Source organism: Coenobita brevimanus, chromosome 101 (assembly GCF_032717465.1).
Source record: "Coenobita brevimanus isolate Jiangsu-jjx chromosome 101, ASM3271746v2, whole genome shotgun sequence".
In the NCBI taxonomy this organism is placed as follows: domain Eukaryota; kingdom Metazoa; phylum Arthropoda; class Malacostraca; order Decapoda; family Coenobitidae; genus Coenobita; species Coenobita brevimanus.
This window is the reverse complement of record NC_137054.1, coordinates 59,497,550-59,525,355: the sequence shown is the minus strand read 5'-3', so window position 1 is coordinate 59,525,355 and position 27,806 is coordinate 59,497,550. Positions and strand designations below refer to the sequence as shown.

Sequence of the window (27,806 nt, the reverse complement as noted above, 5' to 3'; positions counted from 1 at the left end):
AATGACTGAAACAAAATGGAGAGGAGAAAGTGTGAGAGAATGGGAGTATGGATGAGGTATATGTGCAGGAGTAGGTGAGAATGAGAGGGCAAAGGAAGGAGTATGTATAGTTGTGAGTAAAAGATGGAAGAAGAGCATAAGACAGTATGGATCAGTTGGGTCAAGGATTGTGTGGGTAAAGTTGAAAGTTGGAATACAAATGTGGGCGATTGTGTGTGTGTATGCGCCAACGCAAGATCATGCCAGCAGAGTAAGAGAAGAGTTCTGGACAAATGTGGAAGTGTGCATGGAAAAGTTTGGAAGGAATGAGAGTGTTTTTGATCGGTGATATGAATGGTAAAGTAGGGAATGTGAAAGTGGATGGAATAGTTGGTGAGTGGAGTGTGCCTGCTGAGATAGATGAGAATGGGAGTGTGTTAGTGGACATTTGTGCTGGGAGGGGGTTGGTGATAGCCAATACCCTCTTCAGGCATTAAATGATCCACAGGTATACATGGCGAGTGATGAGAAGGGTGGGTGGTGAACTGAATGAAAGGAAGGCAATGATTGATTATATGTGTGTGGATGAAAGGATGCGAAAATGTGTAATGGATGCAAGAGCTTATAGAGGTTGGGGGAGTGGACTTTCTGACCACTACTTGGTGGCCAGAATTAGGATACAAGTAAGATGGAGGAATAGGAGGAGGGAAAGATGAGAGGAAGGAGTAGTTGCAAGGAGAGTGGAAAGGTTACAAGAGGATGAGAAAAAGGCAGAGTATAAGAGAGAAGTTGAGGAACGATTGGGCAAATATGAATTGGAGCAGATGGGGGACGTGGAAGGTGTGTGCAGGATACTTACAGAAGAAATATGTGCAACATGTGATGTGGTTTGTGGGAGGAAGAGAAGACAGAGGGGGGTGCAAGGAACAGCATGGTGGACTGAAGAGGTGAGACAGGCTGTGGCACAAAAGAAGAAAGCATACAATGAATGGATGAGAAATAGGGGCGTGGAAGAAGTTGAGAGGCGGAAGAGAGAGTTATATGTAGAAAGAAAGAGAGAGGTGAAAAGATTAGGAAGAGAAAGTAAGAAGAGAGTGGATGAGGAATTTGGAAGGAATTTGAGTGTAAAGTGGAGAGACTGTAAGAAAATGTTCTGGAAAGAGGTGAAGAGAGTAAGACAGGGTGGAAGTGAGGTTAGGAGGGGAGTGAAAGATAAAAATGGTAGATTACTAGTGGAGAAGGGAGAAAAAGTGAGCAGATGGAGAGAACACTTTTAGGAACTGTTAAACAGAGAGAATGAAAGTGATGCAAGGATAAGTGGCTGGGGAATGGCTGGGAGAAGGAGGAAGGTGAAGAGAGAAGAAGAAATCAGTAGGATGGAAGTTGTGGAAGCAATGATGAAAGTTAAATTGGGGAAAGCCCCAGGAATTGATGGAGTGTGTGGTGAAATGCTGAAGCATGGGGGAGAGATAGTAGTAGAATGGATGTGGAAGATGTGCAGATTGGCCTGGGAGGAAGGTAGAGTCCCGAAGGATTGGAAGTCAGGTATAATTATTCCCTTGTACTAAGGAAAATGGGAAAAAGAAGTGTGTGGTAATCATAGGGGCATTTGTCTTCTTAGTATAATAGGAAAAGTGTATGGTAGGATACTTATTGACAGAGTTAGAGAAAGAACAGAGGAATTAGTTGGTGAAGAACAGGGTGGCTTTAGGAAGGGAAGAGGTTGTGTAGATCAGATATTCATTCTTAGATCTTTAGTGGAAAAGTTTCTAGAGAAGGGAAAGAAGTTGTATGCGGCTTTCATGGATTTGGAGAAAGCATATGACAGGGTGGATAGACAAGGATTGTGGAAAGTATTAAGAATATATGGAGTAGATGGAAAGTTGTTGAATGCTGTGAAGAGTATGTATGATGGTGCTAAGGCTGCAGTGCGTGTGGATGGTGAACTAAGTGAATTTTTCTCTTTGGAGGTTGGGTTGAAACAGGGATGTGTCATGTCTCCATGGTTGTTCGTTCTGTTCATGGATGGGGTAATAAAAGAGGTACAAGGTAGGATAGTGGATGTTGGAGTAGCCCTGGTGAGAGAGGATAGTGTTTTTAAACTCCCTGTACTGTTGCTTGCAGATGATACTGTGTTGTTGAGTGAAGACGAAGGGGAGCTGCAAGGCTTGGTGGATGAGTTTGGGAGAGTGTGTAAGAAATGGAATCTAAAGGTGAATGTAGGGAAGAGTAAAGTGATGGTCTTTGAGAGAGGTGAAGTCAGTGAATGTACAGCGAGGTTGGATGGTGAGGAATTGGAAAATGTGAGTACGTTTAAGTACTTAGGTAGTGTGATGAGTAAGGATGGAGATTTGGAGGGTGAAGTGCTTGAAAGGGTACAGCAGGGAAGAAGGTTGCTGGTTCTTTGAAAGCGGTGATAAGAAACAGGAAAGTGAGCATGGAAGTGAAAAAGTTACTACATGACAGTATTGTGATACCAACTGTAACGTATGGAAGTGAAGCTTGGACGCTGTTGGAAGGACACAAGTCAAGAGTGAGAGCAGTGGAAATGAGTTATTTAAGAGGAGCCTGTGGAGTCACATGGAGAGACAGGCTGACGCATGAGGATATAAAGGAGAGTTGTTGTGTGGATGTGGATGTGATAGGAACCGTTATGAGGAACACACAGAGGTGATTTGGCCATGTGGAGAGGCTGGAGGGTGAAAGACTGACGAAGAGAGTTTATGTGAGTGAGTTGGAGGGGGGAAGAGGGAGGGGGAGGCCGAGGATGAGATGGAGGGATGGGGTAGAGAGGTATATGAGAGAGGGGGGTGTGAGTTGGGAGCAGGGCAGTGAAATGGCGGGGGACAGGGTGCCTTGGAGGCGATTTGTTTGTAGCCACCCCAAACGGGATTGAGGCGTCTGACAATAGATAGATATATATATATATATATATATATATATATATATATATACAGTACAATCCCAGTTAACCGGGTGGCTTGGGGAATTTACCTTCCCGGTTACAGATTTTTCCCGTATTTCTGATTTTCAAGTCAAACCTATACAAAGGCTATCACAGCAGTAAATACAGTTCAGGTACTCACCAGTCATATTAGGGGTTACACTAAGAGATTCCGCCTGAAAAACTGCCTTGTAAACACACACCATGGTCATGACGCACGTGCGTGTAATGTCTAGCAATTTGCAGTACAGTAAGGTCCCGGGTTACGTCAGTATCGACTTACGTCAATTCAAGGTTACGACAGTCGGTCCGTGAGTGGAAATTTTAAAATATAAGAAAATAAAGAAAAAATACGTAAAGCGTGGGTTTTGAAGTGTTGCTAAGTACCGTGAGATGTCGCTGGCGTTTTCCCGCCTCACGCTTGACTACCAACAATCGCTCTCAGTCTCACTGCTACCACCGCCTGATACAGTGATACCGTCATTTTCTTGTGTTTTTCGCCATCCTGATTCCAAGATGCCTAAGAGACAGCTTCCTGGTGACCATAACAACTCCAAGAAACGCAAGACCATCACATTACGTGAAAAAGTCGATATCATTAAGCGTAATGAGAAAGGAGAAAAGGCATCAGCAATCGGGCGTGCGCTTGGGATGAGCCGTACTACCGTAGCTACCATCCTCAAAGACAAGGAACGTATCTTGACTCACGTTAAAGGTGCAACTCCCATGCAATCAACTGTGATTACCAAGCAAAGATCGGGACTGTTGATTGAGATGGAACGGATGCTAATGCTGTGGATTGAGGACAATAATCAACGGTGCATGCCTCTGAGTGAACAGTTAATCTGTGAAAAAGCACGCACACTCTACCAAGACCTTAAGAAAGAAAAAAGTGAGGAAAGTGAGACCAACGAGACATTTGTGGCATCAAAAGGTTGGTTTACTCGTTTCAGGGCTCGAGCAAACCTAACCAGCAAAAGAATTTTCGGAGAAGCAGCCAGTGCAGATGACGATGCAGCAAAAACATTCGTTAAAGAGTTGGAGGAGTTGATTGAGAAGGAAGGCTACATTCCAGAACTTATATTTAATGTTGATGAAATGGGACTAAACTGGAAACGAATGCCTAACAGAACCTATATTGCTAAAGAAGAAAAAACCATGCCAGGTCACAAAGCATCCAAAGAGCGCCTAACGCTACTTTTGGGGGGAAACTGTGCAGGCGATTTCAAGCTTAAACCGCTACTCGTGTACCACTCCGAAAATCCAAGAGCTCTTAAGGGGATCCTTAAAGCTAGCCTACCAGTTCATTGGAAAAGTAATTTAAAGGCTTGGGTGACTAGTGCAATTTTCATTGACTGGTTTTCAAAGTGTTTCGTGCCAGAGGTTGAACGGTATTGTGCTATGAAGAATCTGCCATTCAAAGCTCTTCTCATTATTGATAATGCTCCTGGTCATCCTTCGAGCCTGACAGAGTTGCACCCTAATGTAAAAGTTGTGTTTATGCCACCAAACACAACATCAATCCTACAACCCATGGACCAAGGTGAAATAAGAGCTTTCAAGGCTTACTACCTGAGAAAAACATTCAGACAGGCAATACGAGCAACAGAAAATGGTAAAGTAACACTTAAAGAATTCTGGAAAGATTTCAACATCTATAAGGCAGTTAAAAATATTGGAGAATGTTGGGCTGAAGTGACTGAGACAAATATGCACGGAGTGTGGAAAAAAGTGTGCCCTAACCTCGTAAATGACTTTAAAGGATTTGATGAAGACAGTATAAACGAAGTCAAGCGCAACTGTGTGAAAATTGGAAATGATTTAAATCTGGACATAGACGAGAGTGATGTACATGAACTTGTTGATTCACATGATCAAGAGCTGAGTAATGAAGACTTGCTATACCTAGGAAAACAAATGGAAAATGATGAAAAAAGTGATGAGGCAGAACCGCTAAGACAGTTTAAGATTAAGGAAATGGCAAATGCTTTCAACTTCCTAGAAAAAGCAATGGCTGCATTTGAAGATCAGGACCCAAATGCAGAGAGGTTTGCCAAAGTGTACAGGGGAATTGAGGATGCAGTGTCCTGTTATCGTCAAATCTATGACGAAAAGAAATATGCCGCCAAGCAGTCTTCAATTCTCCAATTTTTCAAGCGAACTGAACACCGAGCCACAACTTCACCACCAGTTGCTACCTCATCCTCATCGTCAACCCCTGACTCCCCATCTTCAGCCCCTGACTCCCCTGCTTCAGCCCCGGACTCCCCTGCTTCAGCCCTGGACTCCCCTGCTCCGGTCCCTGACTCCCCTGATGCAGTGCCTTCCACATCGCACCCCCAGTAACGAGTCAAGTTGATGTCAGAAGGTATGTAGTGACACATAGTATGCATCTTTTATTACAGTACCATACAGTAATCGGTCATTTTATCACTGAAATAATTTTGCTGTCCGAGTGAGAAAAAAAAAAGCCATCAAACTTGATGTTAGAAATGCTTACATTATCGTGCTGGTAATGATGTTATTTCATATTTTACGGCAGTAATTTACAGTAAACTTTATTGTATGATGAAGTATGAAAAGTGCTTGAATATAGGAATAAAATGTGTGTTGGCAGTGTGCACGGTGTGTAAGGACGGGAGAGTGAGGGAGCGGCAGCCAGACTCAGTTGTGGGTGAGGCAGTGGTGGCGTAACTCTGCTGCCATGACGATGAGAAGTGCTGTTACCGCAGCGAGTGCGGTACTGTGACGAAGACTCTTAGCTAGTACAACTTATATTTTATTCAATAAATATCATCAGTTCAAAAGACTATGTTTCTTATACATACCTGTTATAAGATTATTACATGTATAGTATGCAATGTATGGTTGAAAAATCTGTAAGATGCATTGCGGTAAGCATAATCATACGACGTACTGTATAAAACTCGAGTTACGTTCAAAATCGGCTTACGTCATGTCTCAGGAACGGAACTCTGACGTAACCCGGGACCTTACTGTACTTCAAATTGCACCAGTCCATTGTTTACCGAATTACTGTATTCATTGTATGTACTGCACTCATTAAAATTGAAAAATAAAATAAAGAAATAAAAGCTTGAATATTTATTAGTGAACTGATGATGTGTTAAGACTGCACTGTAGAATTATCACGACACCTGTGCCCCCACGTGAGTTTTGTTTATGTTTTCGACTGTTCTTCTTCTTCCCCACCTGACCTCCATCACTCCACCCCTCACCCGCCACTCAGCTGTTTTGCAGAAAATAAAATAAATGATGTACATATGAAATGCAGGCATATTATTTATTTATTTTTCTTCCAACAAAGTAAACTTTCATTCCTATTAACATTTATATTCAGCCATTAGTGTTTTATAATGTTCGCCTTTTTCAAGTCTGTTGCATATGTCCAGCTTCTGTTTCAAGGTAAGCACGATACGCTTACGTTTAGTTTGCACTTTAGGCATTTTGGAGTGTACAAATTACCGTCTATCAGAGGAACACAATAGCAAGAGAGCTTGTTTACTGTCTGGTGGCAAAAAGCAGACTGGTGATTTTTGGAGGGTGTGGAGGATGACTGAATTCAAGTAGGGGAAAGAGGGGGAGAGGAGGGGTGGTTAAGAGGATTTGCTAGGGATTTACATTAGCCGGAAATGCCTTCACCTCGCTTTGTCTGACTTCACCCAGCCTCGCGTGACACGATCAATCGGCGGTTTGGCGGTCCATTCAAATTGGCGCACAGTTATAACTTACTGACATTTTTACCACCCCTTGAATTTTCCCGTTTTTCTGAGTATTCCGTTTGTCTGGATACCGGATAGCTGGGATTGTACTGTATATATATATATATATATAAGTAATCCCTCTAATATCCAAACGCCCAATATCCGAACATCCCCACTAACCGGACATAATCATCCTGGGATCCAGTATTCCCAAAATGGGCCAAAAACCGCAAAAAAATCGAAAAAAAATCTGACTTTTTTCCCACCCGTAATTTGAAATTGCCGCCTGGCACCGAACAGCTGTTACACCATGGTCCCTTCACCCCTTCCTTCCTCCCCCCTCCCCCCTTCCCTGTCAGGGTTGCCATTTGGTATTTTTCATTACCAAGTGTGGGCCAATTTGGTAATGAAAAATTCGTTTGGTAATGTATCAGAATAATGCATTACCAAATGGATTTTTCACATGTATGAGGATACACAGGATGGAGGTGGTGGATTGTTTGCTCTCTCTGATTAATCTGCTACCCTACATAGTGTGAAAATAATCAACATGGTGTTAATTATAAGGAGAGTGATTACATGTATTTCCACTTGTATATATAATTAGTGAAGAATAAATGCTAACTTTACGAATTTGGTAATGAAAAGTTAAATTTGGTAATGAAAGTTGAGGAGATTGGTAATGTGGCTGTTGTTATCTGGCAACTCTGTTACCCCGCCATCATCAACAGTCACAGTCTAACTCTGATCGAGAGCAGATGCTCATAGCAGTGCAAGCCACAGGTGCTTGTTTTTTGTGAATAAACAGTGAATAAATTGCAATACCTCACCACTAGAACACACAGGAATTTACAGTGTTGTGCACTGTTAAGAAATTAGAATTTAGAGTGCAGAGGATTAACTGTGGACTGCAAACTGGTGGTTCAAACCAGTCCAGGACCCAGGGACTTGTAAGTACCCAGAATGTTTAATATTGTATAAACTCACCTCTAAAACCTCATTTTATGGTTCTTTTGCGTTTATTTCAGTCATTTATGTCCCTTATTGGTGTGATTTGGGTCTTAAATAGGTGCAACGCATGTCCAGAGGGAGTTGTATAGGTGTTTCTCTGAGTTAGGGTCCATAAGTACAAGTCCATAAGCTGGGGTCCAATATCCGGACAGGACCACTATCCGGACCTGCCTATGGCTCTATTATGTCGGATATTGGAGGGATTACTGTATATATATATATATATATATATATATATATGTATATATACACTATATATATATATATATATTTATATATATACAGTATTTAAGTAACAGAACAGAGGAAGGAAAAACAAATGAATAAAAAAAAAATAATAATAATCCATACACCAGATTACTGGTATCCTCCATTCATAAAATATTTATAACAGTTGGACTTGAACAGCAGTAAGTTGAAGTTTGGGGGGAAACAATTCTGGGGAAGCGAGTTCCAGAGTGATGCAGTTCAGGGAATAAAAGAGTTCTGATAGGCAGAAGTTCTACAATATGGCTGTGGGACATTCCAGTCATGAGCGCTGCCAGATCCCCTTGTAGCACAAGAGAAGACATGGAGAGGTGGCATAATGGACACAAGTTTGTCTGAGCATTTGCCATAAAAGTATCTGTAAAATAATGCATGGGAGGCAACATTTCTTCTTACTTGTAGGGGAGGTAGTTTATTTATACTACCTGTGGCAGGGTTATTAATAATTCCAACAGCATTGTTCTGAATTTTCTCTAGTTGTTTTAATGCAACCTCTCCACATCCTTTCCACAAGGATGAGCAATATTCAAGCTGAGAGCGCGTGACTCTTATGAATTATAGCTAACTGCTCATCATTGAAGAAGTTATTGACTCTGTACAGTAATCCAAGTTTCTTTGAGGTGGTTTTAGCAAGTGATCTGACGTAAGAGGTCCAGCTGAGGGCGTTAAGTGAAACACTGAGAATTTCAATACTTTTGGGGATGGGAATATTAGTAGCACTGAAGGCAATATACAGCTCTGGTAATATCTGTCTTATTAGTAAATTGTATATATTTGGTTTTACTAGTATTAAATGAGACTAGGTTATTTTGTCCCCATTTGTTGATCTTAGATATGTCTTGATTTATGGAGATAAGACATGCTGCGAAAGATAATCGCATCTTTCATTAGACCATCTCTGGAATGTGTGTCTGTAGTCTGGAATCCACATCTCAAAAAATATATAGATAAGATTGAAAATGCACAAGAGCTGCTACAAGATAGGCACCAAGCTTAAGGGATTTGAGCTATGAAGAAAGACTAGAAAAGTTAAACTTACCAACATTACAAGAGAGATGGAAAAGAGGAGACATGATTATGCTATATAAATGCATCACAGGAAAAGGAAAATAGACATAAATGAGTACATAACCTATGGGTGAACAACAGCTGAGGACACTGCAAAATACTGCACAAAAAGAGAGGTGACAAGTATGTAAGGAAATTCAGTTTCCCAGATAGAGCAATTGATTAGTGGAATACGCAGCCAAATGTGGTAGTGTGTGCCAAAACAATCCATAAATTTAACCCGTGGATTGCACAATTGCTTTTTTTTATCCCACCTTGTGGTGTGCGAAAAATGATGAAAAATTGTTTTTTTTTTACTTTTTGTTTATTATAAACTTGAAGATAAACATCCAGGGCATCATCTGATGAAAAAAAAAAAAAATCTCTCTCTCTCTCTCTCTCTCTCTCCGTTTTTGCGTAGAGCCATGAGTAAGGTTACGTAGGGGAGTAGTGAAACAATGAATTAAAAAAAAAAAGTTTTTGTTTATTATAAACATAGATAAACATCCAGGGCATCATCTGGAGAAAAGAAATAAATCTCTCTCTCTCTCTCTCTCCATCTTTGCATAGTGCCATGCATAAGTTTGCTTAGGAGTGGAGTAGTTAGCGGTGATGCACAGCCAGCACAGCCTGAGCTGTGGCTCGCAACGCGACGCTACCCAGCCTGAGCTGCGGCTTGCAATCCACAGGTTAAATACATGTATGATAAAAATGGTTAAAAACAAGGAACAGTATGAGCTTGACTCATTCCTGTAAAGATACAGTTTGGTAAGAACACTCACACACACACACACACACACACACAAAACTAGATACATAAAACAACAGTCACAAACATCGCCAGACATTTTTCAGCAACATTCCACCTCCAGACAGTCCAACACCAGCACCAAAAATACTACATTCATGGCAGTGCAGCACCTCAGTCAGAACACTATACCTGTACCACAAACCCACCTGCAAACATCACCTGACCCTCTTCATTTACCAGCTAAGGGTGGAATAACAGATGCATGTATCCTACTTATGGAATAGGCCCACACATCATAATCCACATTACGGAGCAGTGCATAAGACATGCCACTCTGAGTTGCAGACACATCAGTGGTGTAAGGGACTTATGGGATGACCCCATTCATCTGTGGTTGATGAGTCTGAGGGGCCAAGCATGGCTAGGATTGAGCAACAACTACGACAACAATATGTAAATTACTAAATTCTTTTTTCTTATTATTGCAGCCCTGTATCACTGTCTGATGTGGAGAGCCTGGACTCAGAGTTCCATCAGAGTCTTCTATGGGTAAAGGACAATGACATCACACATCTGCTGGATTTGACCTTCTGTGTGACGGAGGAAGTGTGTGGCCATGCAGTGGAGAAAGATTTAAAGCCAGGTGGACGCAACATCCCTGTCACTGAACGGAACAAAAAGGTGCGTAAAGGACCATAACAACAATAGTGAGGGTATGTTTAGTTGGGAAATTAAAATCCACAGTCCTAGTCACAAGTAAACTTCAAGAATGTTTACATTATCCCATTTATAAAGAAATATAATGATGCTGAGTGAGAAGTAGAATGTGACTGGAGCAGAAGTACTGTATGGAGGTACTGTAATAGTATCATCAGATGGTGTGAAATAAGATCCTGGAACGAAGGAGAGAGCACAAAAATAGGAAAACTATCACAGAGCATGGCCAGTGAAACTGGCAGCACAGTCATTCATGTACTGTATTATTGAAGCCTTGAATTCCTGACTCCATCTCATGGGCAAAATAATCTTCATACAGTGTTTGTCTTTTTTTCTCTTGATGTGCATGACATATGCCTGTAATTTTGTCATTCCATTAGTTACCATGTCATGTGCTTATCCGTACATACTGTATTACATCCAGCCATTTTGTCCCTCATCAGCTCCTCAGCTTCGATAAATTTCATTCCATAATTTGCCTACTCATGTACCATATCTGTCTATCCTCTTCACAGTTTACCATGCCTCTTTGTACCTTCAAACCCACTAAGGTATACCCTTTTCAACACCCTCTCTTTATTTACTACCTTTACAAAACCATGCCAAATTTTGTAAATTCTCTTGTATCTTTTTATCATTAGACTTTCTTATTCCTAGGCTTTGACAGATCTGTTCGACATTTTATCCTCACCAGTCCCTGCAACACATATACACTCTGTAGTGGTGCTGTTTCCACAGCTTTCTTGATGCATGAGATATTCACATTTATCAGCCATACTTTGATGTTGATTTTGTATGAATAAGTGTAACCAAACTACAAATCTTGAGAAAAGTTTGTAAAAAATTTTGCATACGCATTTGTTGGGGTTCAGTAACTGGTATTTCAAATTTGGTTCAGATTGGTATCCTGTGATTGGGAATTTTGCCTTTTTTGTGCTCTTACAACAGCTTTGTTCTTGAAATGATGGGTGGCATCGTGTATAGAGATTTACACATACTTTTTGATTTATTAGTTATATATGGAGAATGTGAGTGCATTCAAGTACTTGGGTAGTGTGATGAGTAAGGATGGAACTTTGGGGGATGAAGTGCGTGAAAGGGTACAGCAGGGAAGGAAGGTTGTTGGTACACTGAAAGCAGTGGTGAGAAATAGGGAGGTGAATATGGAAGTTAAGAAGTCACTGCATGATAGTATTGTGATCCCTATCCTGACGTATGGAAGCGAGGCATGGACCTTGCAAGAGGGGAACAAGTCAAGAGTGAGAGCAGTGGAAATGAGTTACTTACGAGGAGCATGTGGAGTGACATGGAGGGACAGGTTGACGAATGAAGAAGTGAAGGAACGCTGTGGGGTGGGTGTGGATGTAGTTGAGAAGATTAGGAGAAATACACTGAGGTGGTTTGGACATCTGAAGAGAATGGAGAATGAAAGACTGACTAAGAGGGTGTATGTAGGTGAGGTGGAGGGAGGGAGAGGGAGAGGTAGACCGAGGATGAGGTGGAGGGATGGAGTTGAGAGGTATATGAGGGAGGGGGGGGTGAGTTGGGGGGAGGGTAGTCAAATGGTGGGTGACAGAGCGACTTGGAGGCGTTTTGTCTGCGGCCACCCTTTGCGGGATTAGGGCGTCGGGCTATAGATAGATAGATAGATAGTTAGTGTACTGTATTTACTTGTAGTGTAGAGGATTTGAGTGAAGCTTGTGTTGTCTTGTCTTTGTATCTACTTTTACCCACTCAATTTTTTAACACATGGATGTTCTTTGATCACCTCACCTCATTCTCTGAATGTGGTGGGTCTTTGCACCATGGGTGAAACAGCTGTAGCATCCATCTGGGAGCCAACCTCCTCATATTTCCCTGCACCTCACCATGGGAAGGACCATGGTGAGACAGTGTCTACCACAAGGAACAGTGGATTCCTACATGGTGTATATACCACAATATACAGTGCTCCCTTAACATCCACGGGGGTTAGGTAACAGAGATCTCCACATATGTTAAAAATCTGCGAATATCTGCTGCCCCCCTTAAAAACACCCTGGACCCCCCCTTAACCCTTTGGCTGCAACAGCTATGATGACAACGTACTGACTGTGCTCATTGCGGAGAAATAGAAAAAAATTGTGTGTTTTCAACTCGTGTTTTAACCCACTCATCGTTAATCTTGAGAGCAAAAATTTTTTTCAGGCAAATGTCAATCTTTCTACTATCGTTTGCAACAAACTGCATGTCTGTAGGCACTCCAAGCACAGAGAACGATTTGAGAGAATACAAGGTGTGTTTGACTATCTGACGCAGAAAACAGCCCAGGGAGGTGGAAATTTCCACCAAACCACAAGATTTTTTCCATACAAAATAGGGTTACAGCCATGTTGCCTCATCACAGTAATTGCAATAATAATAAAAATAAAACACTTCTGGCCAGTCTCCTATGATTTTGTTACGATATTCCAGTGTTTACGTTAGACTTTAGCGAAACAGTAATGATGAGGAAAATCATTACTAACTTTATCAAACTTCATGAATGACTTTTAATACCACTTACTGTACTTTTATAGAGCTAATTGATATAATGTCATGAGTCATTTCATAGCATTGCTGCACAGTTTGCAGCCACAAAAATGTTTGGTAGCTAATGCGATTAGCATCATGACTTCTCTGAATATCGCAAAAATATTATTAAATCACTTGTACTGTGTCACAGTAATTCACAATATAAAATAACACTTTCAGCCACTCGTATGATATCAATGCGATTTGGGTGTGTAATGCTTTGTGTTATTTACGAGTGAGAGAGGGGGGATGGGAGGGTAGTAAACCAGTTTCGACTAGCTCATCGAGGGTTTGTGTACACGTGTGCGTGTATGTACGTTTACTATTATTTAATACTAGGGTAATTGTCAGTGTTTAAAAGTTTAACCCCTAAAGTTGGAGTCACTCATCCACCAAATGAATTTTTCCTCATAAGTTAGGTGTATCAGTTAGTGCAATATCACTAAATCACTTGTATTTTATCACAGTAATTCAAAATATAATATAAAATAACACTTTCAGCCACTCTTGTATGATTTCAGTGCAATTTGGGTGGGTATTGTTTCGTATTATTTACGAGAGAGAGAGAGAGAGAGAGAGAGAGAGAGAGAGAGAGAGGGAGGAGGGCAGCAAACTGGTTTAGTCCAGCTCATCAAGGGTTTGTGTACACGTGTGCATGTATGTGTGTATACTATTATTTAGTAGTAGGGTAATTGTCAGTATTTAAAATTTTAACTCCTAAAGTTGGAGTCACTCATCCACCAAATGAATTTTTCCCCATAAGTTATGTGTATCAATTAGTGCGATATCAAATAGTGCTCGCTCGCACATCCACCATATATGTGTGTTAATTGGGACCAAGGTGTCTCTACAAACAATACAGTAATAAGGGCAAGAAAAGCCATAAAAAGAGTTAAATTTTTCACTTTACCTGTTCTCGACGATGGGAGGCGGGTCATCAGGTTCATCAGGCGTTTCAGCCGTTACCAGCTGATTTCCGATTATCCAATGACAGAGGCTTTTACACACAAAGCTTTGGTATGACCAACCAGTCATGGAGCTTTCCCCTTGTATCAGCTGGTAAACATAACGAAGCCCTTCGCTGCCAAGATTGCGAAGGAGAACATGGAAGAAAAGAAATACTCCCACCCCGTCCTAACATTTCATCCATCCATCCATCCATCATCCAATCCTACATTGCCCAATGAGGAGTGTAGGAGCCCGGGGCTAGGCAGTTGATCCCAACCTAACATTTCCCCTGATGAATTAATGGCAATAATAAATGAAGTGGCCAAAAGGAAGAGTGTTATATTTGATTCACTGGATAATGCCATCATTAAAACAGCCATGAACTGTGCGTGGGATAATGTTACATTTGCAGTGAGCAGTGTCAGCAGAGTTCAACGAGATAAAATGCTTCAGTGAATCCAGCCCCGGTACTGTATCCACCTGCAGATATTTAAAACCATTTACGTTATATCCACCTGCGGATATTTAAAACCGTGTATGTAAAAAATATGGATGTTAAGGGATGACTATACCTGTAGGACAGCCCCACAGAAGCAATTGCCAGCCTATGGTCAGTGTTTTGCTTAGCCAGACAGACTGGGATTAAAGCAACATCATTCAAACATCTACTCTCGCAGCTTATTTCTTGTCCTGTTATTTTTCCATCACCTTTCTCTAAAAGGCCCTCTTTTGCCACATTCTCAAGTTCTCTGTCACTTTTTAGCATAAAATAGAAAGTAGGCTACATACATCATTAGATTGAGGAGGTTAAGGTGGGAAGCTTCAGCTTCTTCCACCTTTCCTCATAAAATAGGTCTCTCGGGCATGGTACCATACTCATAGTCATCCTATGTACCTTTTCCACTTTATCAACATGATTCATTAAAGTTGGGGGTCATAACACTGCAAATTCTGATCTTCGTCAAATAGATACTGTGATCTTCCTCAACATGTCCTCATTCAAATAACTAAAAGCCATTCTCGTGTTATACTTCAGTCTATATGCCCCTCCAATGACCCTGTTAATATGCTTTTCTGATAATAGGTCATCTTGTATGGCCACTCCTAGGTTTTTCTCTTCTTTTGCTCTATTAATGCTTTCTTTTACCATTTTGTACTGTAGCTTCGTCTTTTGTCACTCATTCTCATTTCTAAGGTATGGCATTTTCTTTTTCTTTTTTTGACATCAAAATCCATTATCCAAATGTGGGTTCAGCTATGCAGTTTGTCCAAATCATAGTGCAGCTCTTTACATCTGTCATCAGGAATGCTTTTTATAATTATTTTTTCATCTGCAAAAGTACTCTTATAACTATATATCTGATTATCTATCTGTTTATTTATCTATCTGTCTATATCTAAATCTATTTGTCCACCTATCTACCTGCTCCTAGACATTTCGTGTAAGGGGTCACTACAAACACATTGCCTTATATCACCCTGACCTCTGACATTTGGTAGAGGACAGGGCAATATGGAGACATATATCTCTCATACATGTCTCCACTCCATCCCTCCATCTCATCCTCAGTCTTCCCATCCCACTCTCTCCCTCCACCTCACTCATGTACAGTCTTCTAGCCAGTATCTAATTCTCCATCTTATCCACATGTAATGAGGTGGTTTCCTTCCAAACTTAGCAGAGTGCGTCCCAACGTTCACCTCCCTCACATATGGAAAGGAGTCCTGGTTAGAACTCTCTCTTAGAGAGAGATGAGGAGAGAGAGAGAGACAGAGACAGAGACAGACAGACAGGCAGAGAGAGAGAGAGAGAGAGAGAGAGAGAGAGACAGACAGACAGACAGACAAAGAAATGGGCCAATTATGTATCATTCTAAAGCAGAAAATAAGAGGCTAATATAATGATCCATAATTCTGGTGAAGCCTATTTCAATTTTAAAATATTATTTTTTTAACATGTATGAAGAGGTTCATTTGGATTTTGAAGTTTAATTTTGTACTTTAGGAAAATAAATTGTCTGTGAATTGATAAATTTTGGATTTTAGCCAATCAATGTCACATACTTTTAAGAATATGCCAAGTAATACATGTGGCCGAACAATCCCACTCTTCTGTCCGAACCACCACCAGTGGTAGGGATGATTCAGATGATTTAGAAACCTGTGTTTCGTTAACTTTGGCTCAACACTGAAAAGAGCTAAGGGTTTAATATTATCAGGCTGAAGACCCAAATGATGAGGCAACATTTAAAAATAATCACATATTACTCCACTGCTTGAACTTGAATTTTTGGAAATATTTCTTTAAAAAGTGCCAAACCATCACCGTTCTCCCCTAATAAAGCAACAGAAAGTTTAGTATTAATTTACTGCCCATGCATTTTAATAGATATCATGTGTCACAAAGCATAATAACCCTAGAAATTGATGAAATATAATATCAATGTTAGATTCGTTCAAGAAAGCATTGCCGCTTCTCTTCATTAGAGGTCAGCATCTTTTAGTCTGATTCACTAGACTTCGTTTTAGCAGCTTCAAAGATCATGAATAAACAAAACTACCAGAAGACATGCCGTTCTTCTGTGCTATGTTGCCAGTTACATTTTACAGATTGCTAACGCTTATTACTGTATTGTACTTCATGTTCGGTCATTAAATACAGTAGTATTCTCTTTAAATTGTTTCCTACCACTTATTAGTTGTTAACCTTCATTTATGTATAACATGATGAAAATATTTGCTTCACCACCACTCAGAAGTTCAGCCAATCACATTCCATCTGACACAGTCTCTAGGTTCTGATTGAATCATTCATAAAGATATGTGGGCTTAATACAGTGAACTGCCAGATGTCGCCATATACTTTAATATTTTTCTCACACTTTCTACTTGCCCAACTGTACCACCCTCCATTCGGCAAAAGCAACCATGCAATATTAAATTGCAACTTCAGGATTGCAAATGATATAGTTAGCAGTAATGAAAGTTACAAAGAGAACCTAAACTACGAAAAGGGTAACTACCATGACCTAAAGAAGTACAGTAGGCTCGCACAGTGCGCGAGAGATTGGGCGGTCCACGACCTCGCGCACTGGGAATTCGCGTACTGGGAATACATAATCATATGGGAATAATTACATATGGGCGGTACCCCCTCATACCTGGACATTTTTTTGGCCCTTAGAGACATACAGTAATAAAGGTCATATTTTTCAGACATTGTACTAAAGCTATAGCTACAATAACAAAAATATGGGTAGTCACCTTAACAACAGTAGACAACAGGTCTGATGACCTTAAATAACAGGGGTTCTGAGGCGCGGCAACACTTACAGCGCCGCACTCCCCACTGCACCAACACTTCCCTCCACAGACTTCTCTTGAGCACCTTCCCCAGGAGCATCAAAGTTACTCACTTCGGCCATAAACCCTTCAAAGTCCAATGCTGACACTTCTGACATTGCATCCTCTTCATCCTCAACAGTAGAATGCCCGGGAATTTCTGCGCATCAACATGACGACACGTGACGCGCTGTGTGAGGGGTGATCGTGCACTAATAGAAAATGGCCTTTTTGAGCCACTCCTTGCCTCTGCCTCGCGTTCTGTGCGGTAAACTCGCGCATTCAAGGGTTTTTGGTTATGATTTTTGGTCACTGGTGCACAATGCGAATCGCACACTGTGATGACGCGCACTGTGCGAACCTACTGTACTTCATAGAAATAGATTGGAAAAAGGGGCTTAGAGGACAAAATACAAATGTTACGTATAGAAAATTCTGTGAGTTTTATGAAACAGGATTCCAAAATGATATACCTCAGCACAAAGAAACAGAAAAAAGTGTAAAGAAGTGGTTTAACATGGAGTGTAAAAAAATCAAAAGAAAAAGAGACTTGCCATGGAATAGGTACAGAAGACACAGTAATGAGAGGGCATACAACAACTATAAACAGGCAAGAAATGATTATGCAAGGATGAGGGGATAACCTGTATCCAAGAAAAAGATATTTGCAAAGTTCATAACAAAATTTCCGGTCAGGGTTACAGAAGAAAGCAATTTTGAGAGAGATGATGAGGAACATGCATGCCCACACATATTACCAAATAGTATATGAATATCTGAACAAGGGGTACAGGAAGAGTTGAGTAAATTAGACAAAGGAAAAGCAAGGCCATAATGTCTGGGGGGGCTAGGGGGGCTGTAGTCCCTCCAGTGTTTTCTGTACAGTATATCAATTTCTCAGATCCTCAGCTAAGATTGAGGGCTTATAAAACTGGACTTAAAAATTAAGAAATACTTTGAGTAGTTTTGTTGAAAATTCAAACAGTCCTACTCGTGTTTGATCGAATATTTCTAAATTTGATCCAAACTGTTCATAAACTAAATCATAATAGTACAGTACTGAGATTTTGATCATTTTATCATTACTAAAAAAATAAAGGCAGGGTGTTATATTTCAATCTGAATCCTGCCACGGATGTATAGGAACAATCTTGGTAAGGGTGCAGCATAGTGCAACAAAAATGTAAAATGGCCAAATTATTAAACTTTGTCACAGTTTGAGTTCAGCGTTCAGACTGGCAGAAAGTGAAGCCTTTAATCTAAACACCCACCTCCATCACTAAACATACATGCCTCATTAAACATCAGCTTTCAGGTAGAATCAAACTGAAAATGCTAATTTGAAGTTTGTAGTACAGAGGTATATACTGTACATTTGGCCTAGCCCCAAAAAAATTCCGTTGAAAATTACAGGCCTGAAAAGCAAATGGTCCTGACAAAATTTCAGGTTGGGTGCTATATGAATGTCCTGAAGAGTAAAGCAGACCAGTATATTTAATATTCAAGGAATCCTTAAGTCAAGGTAAACTACCTGATATTTGGAAGAAAGCAAACATTGTTCTCCTAGTCAAGAAAGGAAACAGACAAAATCCACTCAGCTACCAACTAGTATCCCAGACCAGTGTTGTTAGCAAGGTGCTAGAAAAGCTAGTAAGAAAAATTTGGGTTTTAGAAAAGGAAAATCATGTGTTACAAATCTATTAAGCTAGTATGATTAAACTAATATAAGGAGATGATGAAAAATTTGATAATGGCCATGATCTGCCCCAGGGTAGAATATGCAGCAGTAGTGTGGTCTCCACACAAAAAGAAAGATATAAACAAGATTGAGAGAATACAAAAAACAGCAACTAAGATGGTCCCCAGTCTGGCAGATCTGTCATACAGAGAGAGGCTGGAAAAGCAGGATCTGTCTTCCTTAGAGGAAAGGAGAAAGAGGGGAGACATGATTTCAGTGTTCAGGACCATGATAGTAGATAAAATTGACCGAGAAGATCTGTTTATGTGGGATAAGAGAGCAACAAGAGGACATGGAATGAAATTGAAGAAGTCAAGCTTCATGAAGGATATCAAGAAATATAGCTTTCCTAATAAAAGTACAGACCTGTGGAATAGCCTGGACAAAGAAATCGTCCAATCTAAAAACTTAAACGAGTTTAAAACTAAATTTGACCTACAGAGAAACAGCGATGGGAACCCATGAGCATAGCACATTTCGTGTATATCACAGTTAGGTATATTAGTTAAATACATAAATATTCGGAATGACTAGACGAAGAGGTGGTGCAGGTGAAAAACATTCATGTGTGTAAAAGTAGACTAGATAAATGTGGATATGGAGACAGGACAACATGAGCATTGCTCAATTCCTGTATACTACAAATAGGTAAATACAAATAGGTAAATACACACACAGGAGACAAGCTGGGATGGGGGAGGGCGGAGGGATGGGAAGGGAGACAACCAGGGCTGAGGGAGGGAGACATGTCTGGCAGTGCTGAGTGTGGCAGGGGATGGAGGAGGAATGGGGGGGGGGAAGAAGAGAGAGGGGATGGGGGGAGGACTGGAAGAGCCTTAGGCACCACCACATTCACGTTCAGATGCACTCGTTTCAAACCTAGGGAGGGGTCGAGTGTTCAGACTAGCAAACTGACGGCCATACAGATTGTGGAAATGCTTCCCTATTTCTTTTGTTTGTTCTAGCGAATTGTCTGTTGGCGATGTGTTGGATCTCAGGGTATGCCCATGTACAGTCTGTCCTCATCTGACATGGTTTTCTATAACACGAAAATGATCCAACACAGTACAATTTTCCAGAAGCACTATCGCTTCTGGAAATAAAAGAGGTACAAGGTAGGGCAGTGGATGTTGGAGTGGCCCTGGTGAGAGAGGGTAGTGTTTGGAAACTCCCTGTACTGTTGTTTGCAGATGATACTGTGTTGTTGAGTGAAGAAGAAGGGGAGCTGCAAGGCTTGGTGGATGAGTTCGGGAGAGTGTGTAAGGAACAGAATCTAAAGGTGAATGTAGCGAAGGGTAAAGTGATGGTCTCTGAGAGAGGTGAAGTCAGTGAATGTACAGTGAGGTTGGATGGTGAGGAAATGGAAAATGTGAGTACGTTTAAGTACTTGGGTAGTGTGATGAGTAAGGATGGAAGTTTGGAGGGTGAAGTGCTTGAAAGGGTACAACAAGGAAGAAAAGTTGCTGGTTCCTTGAAAGCAGTGATAAGAAACAGGGAAGTGAGCATGGAAGTGAAAAAGTTACTACATGACAGTATTGTGATACCAACTCTAACGTATGGAAGTGAAGCTTGGACATTGTTGGAAGGACACAAGTTAAGAGTGAGAGCAGTGGAAATGAGTTATTTAAGAGGAGCCTGTGGAGTCACATGGAGAGACAGGCTGACAAATGAGGATATAAAGGAGCATTGTGGTGTGGATGTGAATGTGATATCAAGTGTTAGGAGGAACACACTGAGGTGGTTTGACCATGTGGAGAGTATGGAGGGTGAGAGGCTGATGAGGAGAGTGTATGTGAGTGAGGTGGAGGGGGGGGAGAGGGAAGGGGAGGCCAAGGATGAGATGGAGGGATGGAGTGGAGAGGTATATGAGAGAGGGGGGTGTGAGTTGGGAGCAGGGCACTGAAATGGCGGGGGACAGGGCGACATGGAGGCGATTTGTTTGTGGCCACCCCTTACGGGATTGAGGCGTCTGGCAATAGATAGATAGATAGATAGACTATCACTTCTAGGACGGCCATTGATGAAGCTAACACTGTTATTTGAACTGGGCGGACAGTGATGAAACAAATCATAGGAGCATTGTCTTGCCAACAAACGTCATCTACCTCCCAGCCAATCATGCTTCAGCATTCTTGCTTTTGAACAACCCAGCCAATTAGGACACTCCTTGCTCACTCCTTCCTCCCTACTCTGCCTGCTCCTATCCTCCCATAAGGTAAATAAAATGTGGCTTGTAACTGTAATAATACTCTTTTATAATTTTTTGTACACCGCTTCCCGTCCAATCAGCGAAGTTAAGCAATGTTGGGTCTGGTTAGTACTTGGATGGGTGACCGCCTGGGAACACCAGATGCTGTTGGGATAACGTTCTCCCTATGTGTCAAGTGGGGTTGGTGGAGGATTAGTGCCCCTCCCTGTAAAACAATTAACTCTAAGCCCTTGGCCACCCCGTTTGGGATACATGGCGTCTGGCAATGAATGAATGAATGAATAATTTTTTGAACCTTATTAACCCCTTCTTTACCGAAAATGTGTTTTGATGTACCCCCGTACATCGCCTGTAAACACCCGTGAGACACTGGAACCGCTACCATGGTACGCTGGTACACCCTCTAATGAATGGCAGCTTATGGGCCTCAGGGTAGCCCGGTAAGGCTGTTTCTGAGGACTTCGTGTTAGCAACAGCTCTGTGTTTTGACAACAAAGACTGTGACGAAGTTCTGACGAATTCTGACATCATAAGATACGTCATGACTGAGTTGCGGTGGCACCAATGACTTGCTCACTCATCTGTGATGTAACCTCTTTTAGACTAATCATTATTTTATTTATAAGTTCTACTACAGATATCGTACTATATATTCTGCTGACATATGGCAAAATACACCCCTTGGCCTGCCTGAGAGAGTCAGTTACCACACACTTGACCACGAGAGAGGGTGTACAGGATATTTTTTTCTCATGGCGTCTCTGGCTGATTCCGATAGTGACGAGTTTATTCCTCATGAAGATACTTATTTAGATGTACCAGATGATGATGCAGCAGTGTCTGATGTGTCAGTAGGTGACTGTGATCCTGAAAATGATAGCGAGGTTGATGTGAGTGAGGAGGAGGAGGAAATTAGTAGCGAGCTTAGTGACGCTGCACTCTCGGCAACAAGTGGGTCAAGGTCGCCATCACCATCACATGTGTCCACACACTTCATGCTCAGCTTATAAGGTAAATAAATAAGCCATACATCTGTGCAGGACATTTTTTTCAAGCCAGTTTGTACAGTAGTTACCTGGGTAACAGTACTTCAGCGTAAGATATGTAAACTTATACAGTAATCCCTCTAATATCTGGACGCCCACTATCCGGACATCCCCACTAACCGGACATAATTGTCCCAGGATCCAATATTCAAAAAAAAAAAAAAAAAAAAAAAAAAAAAAAAAAAAATTACCTCAAAAACCTTATTTTATGCTTCTTTTTATGTCCCTTATTGGTGTGATTTGGGTCTTAAATAGGTGCTGTGCATGTCCAGAGGGAGTTGTATAGGTGTTTTTCTGAGTTAGGCTAGGTTAGGGTCCATAACTACCGGTCCAGGAGCCAGGGACTTGTAAGTACCCAGAATGTTGAATATTGTATGAACCTACCTCAAAAACCTCATTTTATGCTTCTTTTGCATTTATATCAGTCTTTTATGTCCCTTATTGGTGTGATTTGGGTCTTAAATAGGAGCTATGCATGTCCAGAGGGAGTTGTATAGGTATTTTTCTGAGTTAGGGCCCATAAGTACAAGTCCAGAAGGCTGGGGCCCAATATCCAGACAGGACCACTATCCGGACCTGCCTATGGCTCTATTACGTCGGATATTGGAGGGATTACTGTATACTGTATTGATTTATTTTATGATCTTTTTTTATTACCATCATCATCATGCTGGGTTTATATGATCATCAGTAAACAAACAAATCACAAAGAGTGAATAGTTTCGACGTGGCAAAAAATATACACTACCCCTCACACTACGGGAGTGGGAGCTATCAGGTCGGTATGGGGGGTAAACGTAGTGTTTACATTGGGGGGAGGGGTCGGTAAAGAAGGGGTTAATGCTTTCTAGGAGGCTATAATTGGGAGGTATGAAAAAATTTTGCACCACAAGGGGGAAAAGTGGACTTTGGGCAGGGATGGAAAAGGAAATAGGGGGTTGCAAGAGTCTCTGTAACATGAAATTTCTCTGACACGGCAGGGATGCGGAAACAGATAACCATGTTAGATGAGGACAGACTGTACCTAACCAACCAGACATCATAGCCTAGCCAAGCCAACCTTAAATGTGCTGAGAACACTTACATTAGCCTACAGTTGGACAAAATCATTAACACAAAGCTTATCTTATAATAAAGTATTGAATATCACATGTTATTTATTGAATATTGTACTGTACTGAGATCATCAATTGAGGCCCCTATTTCCATAAGATACCAAGCGCCACCCTCCACGAAACTGTTTTTATTGAACCATCTGATAGAGCAACTCTTCCTCTACCTAGAAGCATCAAAGGAGGTACGAAATAGAACCCGCAACATGGAGAAATTTGCGTTAAGTCGAAGTAACTTTTCAGCCTATGCACTTCCTTGCTCCTGCTTAGTCAAGCTTGGGGCCAGAAGGTGCCAGTGCTGCAAGAGGAGCATCAGCGAATCACAGCACGCACTGGATACCACCTAGGCAACTTTCAGCCAGTCACAAGCCACATTACATTTTCTTTACCGCCAATCAGCTCTCATATAGGTCACTTCATGTTTACATGTTTTGTGCCACGAGTGCAGTTCCTCTCTAGTTTTTCTGCCAATTACCGCATCACTAAAGCAGTATGAGTGACAGCAACTCTTCAAGTGATCACCCTACCACTCCTGAGCATTGTCCTGCACGTAAGAGGCCGCGTAAACCCAAGACATGGCAGAGAAATGTGACTAAAATGAACCACAACAAAGGCCAAAGTTATGTGAGTAGAGCAACAGACCTGTGGGAATACGACTCTGACTTACCATCTGGAGATGAAGCAGACCCAGATGATCCTCCCTCTGCCTGACTAGTACGTAATTGGTAACATTATAGTATTACTTTTCCAATAGTCTTCATGTTGACAGCACAGTACTGTACCTGTACATTACAAAGCACCGCACTGTGTTACTCTGCCAGTACAGTACAGTACCTAGGTACTACAGTACCTAGTTAATGGACTGAACCTATGTGTCATTATGCAGACAAGATTAACAACATGAGTTTTCAATATTCTTCATGCTAATAGTACAGAACTGTAGCTGCTCATTAACACTAGTACAGTACTTAGTTACTGAACTGTTTCTGTGTCTTATTATGCAAGCATTAACCACAATGATTTTCCAATGTTCTTCTTGATGAATGTACAGTATTAAAAAAAAAAAACTTATTGGTTGTACTAATTCCCTCTCAAAACAACAGTGCTTTGGGCTACAATTAAAAAAAAAAAGTGTCAAAAAATCTTTATTGGTTGCAGTTATGGCAGTTCAAAGTTCGCCAAACTTTGACTGCGTTTTTCTCCCTTTTTAACAAACGGTGCTTGGTACCTTATGGAACTAGGGGCCTCAATTGTAAAAGTTCAAGTTACGTGTGATGGCCATTATGGCCTGGTTCCTGGACAATTTCCCATCTGGACAATTCACTGTTACAACAAAAACAAGACCAGTCACCGTATAGACAATTCACCATCAGACAGTTCCCCTTTGGAACATGGATGATTCCCCATCAGTAGACTGAGAATCTTAGACTTACATATTTATATACACTTAACATGTGTTGATTATTTATATGATTTTAATGTTTATCGATTGTTCACCTAAAGTTTAAACAGTTAAATAAATGCCAATGTCTTGTATGTGGTAGGTGGGGGCGCCCATCATCCACCCACTTGGTGTGGTGATACGGTTTTTGGGGGGTAGCTCCACATTGAGTGGCAAGCCAAATGATTTCCTGTAAACCAGGAAATCATTTATAACGCTGGATGGTAACCTTATAACCAACCAACACATGTTCCTTACGTGAAAACAAGTGGGTTGGCGGATGGTTAGTGCCCCTCCCCGGAAAACAACTAACAAAAAATATGAACATGAATCCTTGGACCAGGACTGACCAAAAGATGACGACTAAGGACTGAACAAAGGACTTGGTACAGATAGCTACATGGAATGTAAGGGATGCAAATGATGAGGTAAAAGAGAGAGAGATTGTGCAGGTGCTTGAGGGCACGAAAGTGGATGTATGTGGATAATTAAAACTAAATGGGAGGTGAGAGTGTGAGAGAAGGGGAGTATGGATGGGTTATATGTGCAGGAGTAGGAGAGAATGAGAGGGCAAAAGAAGGAATATGTATTGTTGTGAGTAACAGATGGAAGAAAAACATAAGAGAGTATGGATCAGTTGGCTCAAGGATTGTGTGGGTAAATGTGAAAGTTGGACTACAAATGTGGGTGATTATGTGTGTGTATGTGCCAATGCAAGATCATGCAAGTAGAGTGAGAGAAGAGTTCTGGACAAATGTGGAAGCATGCTTGGAAAAGTTTGAAAGGAATGAGAGAGTGTTCTTGATTGGAGATATGAATGGAAATGTGGGGAATGTGAAGATGGATGGAGTAGTTGGTGAGTGGGGTGTGCCTGCAAAGGTGGATGAGAATGGCAGTGCCTTAGTGGACATTTGTGCAGGGAGGGGATTGGTGATAGCTAATACCCTCTTCAGGCACAAAATGATCCACAGGTATGCATGGCAAGCGATGAGAAGGGTGGGTGGTGAATTGAATGAACAGAAGGCAATGATTGATTATGTGTGTGTGGATGAAAGGATGAGAAGGTGTGTGATGGATGCAAGAGTATATGGAGGCTGGGGGAGTGGACTTTCAGACCACCACTTGGTGGTGGTCAGAATCAGTGTCCAAACAAAATGGAGAAATAGAAGAATGGAAGGACAGGAGGAAGTAGTTCTTACAAGGAGGACAGAAAAGTTACAAGAGGATGAAAAAAAGGCACAATATAGGAGGGAAGTGGAGGAGCAATTGGGTAAATATAGATTGGAGCAGATGGGGGACGTGGAAGGTGTGTGTAAGATATTCGTGAAAGAAATCTGTGCAGCATGTGAGGTGGTGTGTGGGCTGAAGAGAAGATGAAAGGGTATGCAGGGAACAGTATGGTGGACTGAAGAGGTGAGAAAGGCCGTGGCACAAAAGAAGAAAGCGTATAGTGAGTGGATGAGAAACGGGCGTGGAAGAAGTTGAGAGACTGAAGAGAGAGTTATATAGAGAGAGGAAGAGAGAGGTGAAAAGATTAGTGAGAGAAAGATGAGAGTGGATGAGGAGTTTGGAAGGAATTTGTGTGTAAAGTGGAGGGAATGTAAGAAAATGTTCTGGAAAGAGGTGAAGAGAGCTAGACAGGGTACCAAAGAAGTTAGTTGGGGAGTGAAAGATAAAAATGGTAGGTTACTAGTGGAGAAGGGAGAAAAAGTGAGCAGATGGAGAGAACACTTTAAGGAATTGTTGAACATAGAGAATGAAAGTAATGCAAGTATAAGTGGCTGGGGAATGGCTGGGAGAAGGAGGGAGGTGAGAAGAGAGGAAGAAATCAGTAGGATGGAAATTGTGGAAGCAATGAAGAATGTTAAAATGGGGAAATCCCCAGGAATTGATGGAGTGTGTGGTGAAATGCTGAAGCATGGGGGAGAGATAGTAGTAGAATGGATGTGGAAAATGTGCAGATTGGCCTGGGAGGAAGGTAGAGTCCCAGAGGATTGGAAGTCAAGTATAATTGTTCCCCTGTACAAAGGAAAAAGGGAAAAAGAAGTGTGTGGTAATCATAGGGGCATTTGCCTTCTTAGTGTAATAGGAAAAGTATATGGTAGGATAGTTATTGACAGAGTTAGGGAAATAACAGAAGAATTAGTTGGAGAAGAACAGGGAGGCTTTAGGAAGGGAAGAGGTTGTGTAGATCAGATATTCATTCTTAGATCTTTAGTGGAAAAGTTTCTAGAGAAGGGAAAGAAGTTGTATGTAGCCTTCATGGATTTGGAGAAAGCATATGACAGGGTGGATAGACAAGGATTGTGGAAAATATTAAAAATATATGGAGTAGATGGGAAGTTGTTGAATGCCGTGAAGAGTATGTATGAGGGTGCTAAGGCTGCAGTGTGTGTGGATGGTGAACTGAGTGAATTTTTCTCTTTGAAGGTTGGATTGAAACAAGGATGTGTCATGTCTCCATGGTTGTTCAATCTGTACATGGATGGGGTTATTAAAGAGCTACAAGGTAGGGCAATGGATGTTGGAGTGGCCCTAGTGAGAGAGAGCAGTGGTTGGAAACTCCTTGTACTGTTGTTTGCAGATGATATTGTGTTGTTAAGTGAAGATGTAGGGGAGCTGCAAGGCTTGATGGATGAGTTTGGGAGAGTGTGTTAGAAACGGAATCAAATGGTTAATGAAGGGAAGAGTAAAGTGATGGTCTTCGAGAGAAGTGAAGTTAGTGAATGTACAGTGAGACTGGATGGGGAAGAAATGGAGAATGCGAGTGCATTTAAGTACTTGGGTAGTGTGATGAGTAAGGATGGAAGTTTAGAGGGTGAAGTGCTTGAAAGGGTGCAGCAGGGAAGAAAGGTTGCTGGCTCCTTGAAAGCAGTGATAAGAAACAGGGAAGTGAGCATGGAAGTGAAAAAGTTACTATACGACAGTATTGTTATACCAACTCTAGCGTATGGAAGTAAATCTTGGACGTTGTTG

At 41.3% G+C, this 27,806-nt stretch overlaps 1 protein-coding gene across 1 annotated transcript in view; it reads left to right on the top strand.

The window, feature by feature from the left end:
* Positions 1-27,806, top strand: part of Hecw (Hecw ubiquitin protein ligase) — a 288,203-nt gene that overhangs the window by 126,599 nt on the left and 133,798 nt on the right. Inside the window, exon 4 of the mRNA XM_080284513.1 lies at positions 10,213-10,405. Coding sequence (XP_080140639.1) covers positions 10,213-10,405 — 193 coding nt within the window. The remainder of the gene's footprint in view (positions 1-10,212; positions 10,406-27,806) is intronic.